The sequence below is a fragment of the Copidosoma floridanum genome, unplaced genomic scaffold (genome assembly GCF_036245765.1).
Source record: "Copidosoma floridanum isolate Cflo_tuat_1 unplaced genomic scaffold, Cflo_Japanese_pri ptg000014l, whole genome shotgun sequence".
In the NCBI taxonomy this organism is placed as follows: domain Eukaryota; kingdom Metazoa; phylum Arthropoda; class Insecta; order Hymenoptera; family Encyrtidae; genus Copidosoma; species Copidosoma floridanum.
In genome coordinates this window covers 641,177-651,684 of record NW_028321891.1, presented here as the reverse complement: position 1 = coordinate 651,684, position 10,508 = coordinate 641,177, and the positions used below count along the sequence as shown (strand labels likewise).

At 41.3% G+C, this 10,508-nt stretch overlaps 1 protein-coding gene across 1 annotated transcript; it reads right to left on the bottom strand.

Annotated features, from left to right (window-relative positions):
- Positions 1–4,612: 4,612 nt before the first annotated feature.
- On the bottom strand, positions 4,613–10,165 carry Nep5 (M13 family metallopeptidase neprilysin 5). Its single transcript, XM_023392043.2, has 17 exons — positions 10,042–10,165; positions 9,414–9,495; positions 9,119–9,213; positions 8,960–9,022; positions 8,755–8,812; positions 8,476–8,666; positions 7,240–7,477; positions 6,902–7,160; positions 6,556–6,829; positions 6,324–6,476; positions 6,009–6,247; positions 5,815–5,924; positions 5,686–5,744; positions 5,484–5,532; positions 5,127–5,313; positions 4,859–5,035; positions 4,613–4,786 (listed from the first exon to the last, which is right to left on the bottom strand). Exons 1-17 carry the CDS (start codon positions 10,064–10,066, stop codon positions 4,613–4,615), a joined length of 2,433 nt encoding a protein of 810 aa, XP_023247811.2. The 5' UTR covers positions 10,067–10,165.
- Between the last annotated feature and the right edge of the window lie 343 nt (positions 10,166–10,508).

Sequence of the window (10,508 nt, the reverse complement as noted above, 5' to 3'; positions counted from 1 at the left end):
ACGCCGAATGACTAACTTACGTAAAAACATGGATTAAAATTAGTTTTGAAAGGATAAAATAAATTTAAGGTGTTTTTGCACAACTTTGACGACATGTTGGTAAAAAAAAGTGTACTCATTCGCGGAATCCACGAAATTTTTTGTACACCTATACATTTTTCTTTCCGTTCGTGGCAAACAGTAAACGATATAAAATAACGATTTGACACTATACAGCGACGATCAAAAAAGATCTTTTCCTTGGGTTATTCGATTTTATGGTGCATGGGTAGTACCCCCTATACGGTTTAAGACGATCTTTTTAACGAGTAGAGGTAAAAAAAAAATACTTGAGCAATACAGCAATAAACGGGCCCGTTAATTTAGGAAAATGGAAAATGAAAATTTCCCTCGGTTATGTTCAAAAACGGAAAATTATCCTCGAAATTGTTGACCCGCTGCGCCGGGAAGAGCCTCGTATTTATATAGGTATTCCCCATCGTTGCTGGAAAACAGAAACGGCGGGGTCAGGCCAAAGTTCCCTCGGGTGGGCAAATTGAAAAAAAAAAAAAAAAGAGCTATAGAGCATCGGGATGGAAGCGGGTCGGGTTGCTCTCATCTTTTCTCGCTTACCAGGAGAAAGAGGAGGGGAGGGGATCTTAATGTCTAGTTGGCTCTTCAATGCCAAGTCCGTGTTGTTTCTCGGCCCATCAGCCGAGTTGCGTAAACGCGTATATATATATACATGCAAATGTGTGATACACACACACACACGTGGAGAGCGACGGAACGGCATACATGTATATGCCCACAGTGGTGGCTAAGGACGCGGGCGACTTGATTTTCTTGGCGGGGAGGAGCAGCATCCTCGCCGCCGATTTTTTCGGTATAAAAGATCGAAATGCCTTGCCATAGTCACATTCAATTCTTCGAGTCTCAATCTCAAGTTGGAAACATGAAGTTCTTCCTGCTCACGGTGGTGAGTTCTTGTGCTTCTTCCGACTACTCCTCTTCTACTTTTTCTCTCTTGCATCGATTACCCATCACTTCTCACACGCAACCCACTTGCATTCATTTTTTTTCTATCCTTTCGTAAAATATCGATTTACCATTATCACAACGTTTAAATCAATTGATTTTGCCTTTGTTTCCTAATCGATTGGACGCATTGGCAAAATTAGTTGAAAAAAAAAAAAAACATCTTTTCCCAATAACATATTGAACTTGCTCTACGACGCATAGTTTTTTTTTTTTTTTTTTTTTTCATCGAGTGCAATAATTGTATACAGCTTTCAATACTTAACGCAATGAGCAATAAAAACGTAAAATTTTGGTAAGCGCGCCAATCAGCGTTCATTATCGCCAGCAAACGAGTGCACGGGATTGTCGACTCGTTTGCTCGCTAATCGGGACAATATTATTTACAACTATTTGCCGTCCCGACTTATCAAGGCCGCGTTCTTGAAACAAAGGTAACCCGCAAGTTTTTCGTACGATCGTAAAGAAGCGCCCGAGGCCCCGGGGCGTTTTTTTTTTTCTCCACTTTCACAACAATTTCTCAAACAGGTGCTCCTTACGATCAAAACCTCGTCGAGCAAATATTTACGAATTCACGTGTATATAGTTTACGTCACCGATCATGTATCTCGTGTGTGTCTTGCTACCGCGTGTGGACGAGGCAACTCTTTCATCCCGTTGAAACAAAACAGCCATCGGTGAAATCGTGTAGGTGCGATCTATAATATACAACAAAACGAATTACTCGATCCTTTCGTACACGTCATATCGGATTCGCTGTAGAAACTTTCTGCGTGTATAATTAACGTTGTGGTGCTGTCCATTAACTCTTGGTAAATCAATAATATATCCTTTCGCCAAAACAAAAATCTTTCGCCCATTATGTTAAATTATTAAAATTATCCGTGACTGTTACTCGCCTCGAGTCGCTTATAATATTCTTACGATATTTTTAATGAATACTTGAACGCACCCTAAGGGGTATATACGGAGTCCTAAATTTCGCAAGTGCTCGGCAAACATTTGCTTCATGATAATAACAATATTGTTTACACAATATTTTAAAATGTATCGTATCGTGAAAAAATGTACGCGTTGGTACTTCGAATAAAATTAACAAATTCAAAATTTCATTGCGTTTGATGTAAAAAGTATCAAAATTTTCACGATTTACCGACATGCATTGTAATCGTGTAATCTGTAATATTATTTTGCGAGTCATTAATTTAATTACTTTTGGCACGTGTATTCAATTTTTTCACTTAGTCCCAAGTAAATATGCGTGATTCATTGATAACGTACACCGTGTTTTATTTAAAGGAGACCTCGATTTCACCAATATTTCATTCGATCCCGAGTGGCTTTATGTAATAATAGTTTATCGTGGGGACGACGAGCTCATTTTTCGAATGAAATATCGGTGTCGCCTAATCCCCGCGATCGGTATCTTTTTTCGGTAAAAGTCCGAAAGTTACGCAACCGATGACATCCGAGCTCCCCCACTAGCTGAATTATTCGATCGAGCTCGCGGGCATTATACTCGAAAGGTGCTTCCTACAACAATATTGGCACTCCATGAGGAAAGGGTCCATCGATTCGCTCTCTCTACTCCGATTATACATGCGAGCGATGGTAATCTGCTCTCGACTGTGGCTTGAAAAGGAAAAAAAGCCCCTCGTCCGCAAAAACCTTTTTTGTCAACTCAACCACGAATTCTCTGGCGATTTTTGCCCTTCCCGGAATGCCCTGCACTGGTCGCTACTTTTCTTTTTAACGCACCACGAATCGCGTTGCGAGAAAAAAATACTGCAACCGTTTAGCGATGGGTCAAAATAAAAATCCAAAAAAATTGTTCACCAGGCCCTCTTCGCTGCTTCGGCGGCCGCGGCTAGTCTCAAGGTGAAGCGCGACATCCTGCCCGGCGACTCGCGCTACGGTACCCCGTACCACCTGCAGCATCACCACGCCCACTCGGAGGAGGCCTTCACCAACTACCTACCCCCGGTTGTGCGACACGTGGAGAACGACGGCTTCGTTCCACCCTCCACCTCGTACGGCGTGCCATTCAAGACCTTGTCGGCCCCGGTGAGTACTAATTTGTCGCGAGTAATACAGCTATTACTCATTGTTACCATTGAAAGGCATAAACAGTTGTTCTTGTACTTCCAATCGAGGAAAAAAAAAAAAAAATCAAATAATGACAATTGTCAATGTATTGTTTTACAACAGGTACATCCAATCGGTGATCATCACGTACATGTACCCGCTCTTCCATCAGTCCCACTACCCCACAAGGTGTACGGGGCTCCTGAACAATACTATCCGATCGCGCCCTCGTTGCCAACACCAATTTCCGTCCCCCAGAAAATAAGCCCAGACCTGCATCCCATTGTTCCTCTGCCGATCCAAAAACACGAGACCCACGGATACGAATACCAGTCGACCCAAGGATACTTGGCCCCATCTCCCCAATCTCAGTCAACTTACATCCAACCCCAACCAACTTACGTCCAACCTCAGATAACTTACGGCCAACCTGAACCAACTTACGTCCAGCCCCAGCAAACCTACGTCCAACCGTCTTTCCCCCAACAGCAGTACGGCACACCTCAGTTCTCTCCAGTCCAGCGTCAGGCCGAGCATTTCCAGCATTACGCGCCATCTCTGCCCTCTCCGGTCCAGCATCACGTCCCCCAACAGTATAACGGCTCACCTCAAATCCAACACGAGAAGCTCGTCTTCGACCACCCAGTCAAGTCCATCGAAGTGGCCCATGAGACAACCTCGGAGGTGGTCAACGCCGTAGACAACGTCAGCGTCGACGCTGCAGTCAAGACTGGCCCCGTCCAAGCCACCGGCTCCAACGGTGGTTACGTCTACTAAGCTATTGCACCACACTACTCTATTGGCCGTTTGCGATGGCCAATTAGATCGGTACTTTATCGTGTGACAAGTACCTGTACATAATACAATATACTTCCTGACGGTGCACTCCGCGCACGGCTACCAGTTAGCCCAACAATGGTGAATACTCACGAGTGCGGTGCGCAATACAAAAATACCGAGAAAGTCACGGCATCATCACAGCTCTCTTACGCCAACGTTCGGACAGTGTAATTGTGTGCATGTGTATGTTTTTTTTTTTTTTTTCTTTCTTTCCTTCTTTTTTCAACTGAAATTAAATACCGACGTTAAAATAAAACAATGTGAATACGAAAAGATTCAGTTTTCTGTTGCCGGCCGCGAAAGGGTACCGAAAGGATTACTATTTTCATGTTCGTTGATTCTTTGGTATCTGCAGCTTTCGCAGAGAAGGAAGTTGTAAAAATTAAAAAAAAAGATTTGAAGTTAATTAAATGAATAAATGTAACATCTGGAAACAAAAAAAAAAAAACAAAAAAAAAAAACAATCAAAGTTCTTTATTCGTTATCCTTTATGTATGTATATAATTAATTGCTGTTTGGATTGACAAAAAATATATATATAGTATTGGACTCTCTCTTGATTAATCGGAAAAATAAGCTAACTCTGTGGGCACAAAACACAAGCACCACCACGTAATATATTTGCAAGCAAAATCGTGTCCCGCGGGGAGGACATATATTATGTATACTTTCACCACAGGTGACATTTGTCGACCGGATTCATGGGAGAACCTTTGGAGCAGTTCCATGCCTTGCTGAAGTGCTCCGAGTTTCTCAGTACCATTTTTAACCTCACGTGGCCCGGACAGTGAGAATCTCGCAACATCCAGCGCAGAGCGACCGTCGAGAACGACTCGCACCACATCTGTAAGCCAATTTACAAACTTGGAAAAATTGTTTAGGCGCTACAATGTAGTAATTTAAAGTTATTGCTCACGTGCGCGTAGCTCATAAAAAGTAGCTGCTCGTGAGTATAATCGCTGAACCCTGGAAGGAGTGCTTCAGGTTTGTGCTTGGACTTCCAGACTTGGTAGGCGTCGTATGCTTGTCTCAAGCCACCGTTGTCGGCTATGTTTTCGCCCAAAGTCAACTTACCGTCAATGTACTCGTCGATCTGAAACAAAACGTGCAATCACTCACAGTTATATTATATTCCCTAATTTCCTTCTATAAATACTCGTGTGATATTGAGTATATATATATACCTCTGGAACGTAGTACGCGCTGTACTTATCGATGAAACAAGTAGTCTTGTCTGCGTAATTCATGATAGTTTCGTTGCTCCACCACTGCTTCATGTTTCCTTTGCTATCGAACTTCCTGCCGCTGTTGTCAAACCCGTGGGTCAACTCGTGTCCCAAAATCGTTCCAATGGCCCCGTAATTCAAAGCTCTGTGGTGACAAAAAACATTACCATCAACATCCCAAAGTCACGTTTAATCTTTCATTACATAGTAAATCATAGACAACACGTTTATGTGTGTATACATCATCTCATAGTGTGCATTATCATTGTCGTTCACTCAACACCTACAATAAAGCCGTACTGCGTTACTACTTACTCGAGACCTAATCCATAAAAGGGAAACTGAAGGATTCCAAAGGGTATCACTGTATGTTCAGACAGTTAAAATCAGGTCAGATTCATGTTAGTTATTTTTATTAGTCATTGGTGTGGCTCAAAGATTTTTGTGTCTCTATATATTCATGTAGTGTTAGTAAAACAAATAATTTTGGCCCTCCCGTGGATCCTTCGATAATTACCTATTTGATTTTCCTGAAAGTTATGCAAGGCGTTGACCTCCGTGGGCTCGACGCGCCATCTGAAAAATACAAAATATAAGGTATCTTGGTATCTGCGCGGACGAAGCTTACGATGTTTATTCCACGTACATGGGCTCGTTACTATCCGACTTGTTGGTCAAGGAGCACAGCTCGTAGTAATTGACGATGCGGATTATTTGCACCATGTTGTCAAAGTATCTCGTCGTTGACATGTTCATCTGCAATTATTTTCAGTTACCCCGAGGACTCGAGTGAAATTTTTTGCATTTCCCGTAAACAAAGAAAAAATAATAACAACTTACTCCTCGGTAATAGTCGTTAAGTATAATTTCTTCGAAAAGCCATTTGGGATAGGCAATGAGGGACCTCATGTTTCTATTTTTTTCCATAGTTGCCTGTTTCGTCCTCCTGTCCATCCAGTCGACGTTCGAGACATGTTTCGAGAAGGACGTTTTTATGTTTTTCAACATTTCGTAAACTTGGATGCTGGATCCGTCCTTCAAAAACATCGGATTCACGTACAGCCAGGCAACAGCCATACCTGCACAACGTGGTTTTATCAAAAGTTCAATACACCTTTTTACGCGTTTGTCTCGCGCGAGATTAAAAAATCGTACCCATCAAATCGTTGACATTTTCGGCACAAAAAGTCGACCACGAGCGCTCCGACGAACCGGTCAACTCGTTTACGTACGAATGCCAGATTTTTCTCAACTCCTTCGAGGAGTAAGGCACGCAATGATCCACCACAGTCCACCAAATAGCTGTTTCTGTTGAATAAAATCACATTTGTGAAAAAAAAAGCGCGAAATCGCATCGTTTCACCTTAGATAATTAGATACACGTCACCTAACAGATTGTCCTCGGTCTCGGCTAGTATGACTGATATTTGTTTGAAGTACTCCAAGTTGGTCACCAAAACCTTTTCAGTTTCGAGATCAAATTCGTCAATGATTTTCAAAAATTCCTCGAAAAATGGTTTCCAAACAATTTTTGGCTCGAGACTTTCGTTAACCGATTTGACGTACAAGTCGGTTTCAAGCTGCAAATCGTCGAGCAGCATGTAATTGTCGTCTCCAATGTCCTGCATGTCTTCCGTCTTGTTCTGATAGCTTTTCGATATCTAAAAACGGATGTTTATCGCTCAAGTGAAAGTAAAAAAAGAGAAATTACAACTAACGTGTTTATATTTTACCACATAAAATTGTCCGCTCAGATCAAAGAGTTTATCCACAGTTTGGTCGATCTCCTCTTCGGGTACCAACATAAATGGTCCTCTCGACTTGCACGACGGCTCGTCGGTCGTACCGTTGCTTATCATTTGCTTCATTATCTCGGACATGTAAATTTTCTCGGCTGACGAAAAATTCGCCGATTCCTCATCCACTTCGTCGACAAACATGTCTCGCGCTCTCTCCCTTACTTTTTTGAGCCTCTTTTCCAATATTTTTTCGCTGCGCACACAAATGTAGTTGAAAAAAAAAAAAGAAAAAAAAAGTCACGAATTGTACAAAATTTGCAAAATGTACCTACCTTGGAAATGGGTTCTGTCGATTTGGAAGGTCAAGCACAAGTGTGTTTCTGCTGCTGTTTTTTGGATCGGCAGCGACGTACACGCCGAAGAATATATCTGCCCAGAGGATCCGTTTCGTCATTGCGAGTTGCTTCACGAAATCGGTCGTGTTCTTTGTCAGCGCCGAAGGGATTTTCGGCAGGCCAATGTCGTTTAGGAGATCGAACAATGGCTCGAGTCCCAATTCATCTCGAGACTCTGCCGATTTTTTCCCAAAATTTGTAAAATGAAACATTTTACGAGAAGCGTCAATATTCAAAAAGTGTTGTTTAAATTGAAGACTTATTCCAAGTTTTAGTTCAATATTATATTTTAAAAAATTTTTATACTATTTGTGGATTTTAATCTGAAACTAACTAACTAAAAAGTCATTATGACAGTAAATGTCAAATGAATAAAATGAAATCATTACTACACACTACAAAACAATTAATCGGCCATTTTACAACGATTTTCGACATTTGATGAAAAAAAAAAAAAAATGTCAAAAATACGTTTCAATAAGATCTATAAGTTTTGTTAAAACAAATATCAAAATGATTTTTCGTCTATTTTAATTCAATTTTCTTGTTTAAAGTGTTAGAACAATATGGACGAAAATGGTCAGTAAAAAAGTGTATTTTTGTAAGATCTACAAATGGTGTATTTAACATTTTGTCTATAAATGTAATTTTTTTCCTTTTTTGTTGTGTTTCTTTGAGATCCATAATTTTCTTGTTGAACGCAAACGCGTTAAAAGTTATAGATGAAAAACTATATTTTCTTCTTCGGAGCAATGCAGTAAAAGTGTCCGGGGTTTTGTTCTCAAAATTCGCACCATCAGTTTGGATTTAGAAGGTCTAAAAATTGGTCTAAAAAATGTAAGCTCGATCGAATAACGATTACTTGAAGTAATGAAAAAGCTTGATCGCGTACATATGTCCACCCATGCATACATCAAAATATACCCTCTCATAGGCTTCAAAATTGGGTTTTCGTCGTAAATACTTAAATGATTCACGAGAGGTTACGCTTTTTACCCCGATAAAATTATAAAGGCAGGCATCGGTCGAGCCTGAAAATACGTACATACACGGCTATTCATTTATCAATAGCCTTTTTCAATGAATAATAAATGCGACCCGTTTTGAACAATCAATATTGATGAAGTTTAAAAAGTTGAAGGGAATCAATGGAGGGGGGGGAGGGAAACTTACGGACATCCATGCAGCTTTGAAACAGTGTTTGGGCCTCCCTGACGGCCCAGGGAATGTCACTGTCGTTAAAGCGCTTCATCAGCAGATTCCTGACTCTTTTGGAAATCTGCGAGCTTTTTTCCATGAACCAACTGTTCTCCTCGGACAAGTCCAAGTACGGGTGCGATTGCGGCCACCTCCCACAAACGTATCTGCGTACGGGGGGAGATAGTCGATAATGAGCAACTAGCGACAAAGTACATTTTAAACGAATTGTTTAGAGAAAAAATGGGGTTTTACTCGTAAAAGTCATCGCACGGATCGATCGAAGTGTTCATCGTTTCTTTGAAACTTGCCGCTGATCGGTGCAAAAAATGGAAAATAATTATTATGCTGTCGATGCGATGGTTATTGCGGTTGGATCGATGCAAGTGAATCGATGCTTTCAAACAGGTGATATAATTATTATTATTTTTTTTTTAATTTTAGGTAGAAAATGACATACCTATGCGCAAACAGTCTTCGTTGTCGCACAAATCCACGGTTTCGGTGGGTGTGAACTTGGCATCTAAACAAGAGTTGTGCATACATAACAACGTGCCGAGGGCAAATGTAATTCTAAAACTGATTCTCGTCAATCAATTACATAAACATTGGTACTCACAAAAAACCGAGATGATAACTACGGCTACGGCTAACAAAGCTACGATAAACGCTAGTGTGTATAAGAGTAGGTCTTTTTTTCTAAATTTTTTGTAACTGAAATAAGGAACACAAATATGTAAGATGATGGGCTAATTATCCTTCAGGTGTGGCACGCAACATCTAAAAATCACACTTAGCGAACGATAGTGATGGGTACACTACCTATGTAGCTTTTTTTTTTTATTTCATTTGATGGTGAAAATAACATTGTATAAAGTTGGTGATGGAAAACGACAAATGGTGGAAATACTTACACAGACCTTTTCGATTTCACAGCAACTACGTTTCTTTCGCTCGTAATCGTGTATACCGATTGCGAGCGCGACTGCACCTCAGCTGTCAAACAAAAAAAATGTTCATTATGGGCTTGTGACTCCAATAACTATCCACTAAGTTGGAGATCACATGATTAAACTGGAAAAATCGGCTGTTCGCCATCCGAACGATATGTTCCAGTAAACAAGTCACGTGATCTCCGACTTACTGGGCAGAGTTACTGGAGACACACTGGAAAATATTAATACTCGTACATTGATTTACACAAATATACATATGTGTAAAGGTGTAAGAATGAACAAGAAAATCAATTATATCCACACGTAGCTGGGAAGTGTCGGGAAATCGTGCATACCGATCTATTGGTACTCGGAAGAAAAAAATGGTAAAAAACGAAACAGTGACTGTCAAAATGACTGGGCAGTTCCTCCTTTGCACAAAAAAAAAAAAAATTTGTTCACCAATTATTTAAAACAAATCTAGATAACTATACGTATTTCTTGAAGCAACGAAACGAAAAATCGTCGATTCCGCGTAAAAACCGGTACCAAATGAAAAAGCTGTGATCGGGTGACGGGAAGGGGTTGAAAAACTCTCGGAACTCACCGCGAAGGTTGTTGGTGTCGTTCATGCTGAACGGCTCGATCGTCGGGGCTGACTGGTCGCGCTCGATCCGAAGCTGCACCACCGGGGACCGGGGCACTACACCGACCGCGAGTTTCCGATGTTGACGCTGCTGCGCATCGATCAACCGATTAAAATCCAACGGCCACTCGCACCCGTCATATCGTCATATACCTACTCGAAAGAGAGCCAGGGGCGACGATTTCCTCCGAATCGATACCCCATGTACGGACAGCTGTTTGCGCATAAGTATATTGCCCACACGTACGGCTTGACGCGCATGAATGAGGCAGGAGCGCCGGTTTACCCTCCCGCTGTGCTTATGTTTGCACAACTATTACTCTGGGACTCCCGATCGCGTCTCTTTTTCGTATCGAACTGATTCGCTGCTCCACCTTGTCTGGGCAAACATGTACGGATTTTATTGCCAACAGGCCTTTTCTTTATGC

What these genes read in the sequence shown, in the direction of transcription:
- Nep5 (XM_023392043.2), bottom strand. Translation starts at nt 10,066, where the DNA reads ATGAACGACACCAACAACCTTCGCG. An exon ending in TCAAAGCTGCATGGATGTCC is followed by an intron (nt 7,478 to 8,475) that starts GTAAGTTTCCCT and finishes AAAAATCGGCAG; the next exon opens with AGTCTCGAGATGAATTGGGA. An exon ending in TCGGATAGTAACGAGCCCAT is followed by an intron (nt 5,745 to 5,814) that starts GTACGTGGAATA and finishes TGTATTTTTCAG; the next exon opens with ATGGCGCGTCGAGCCCACGG.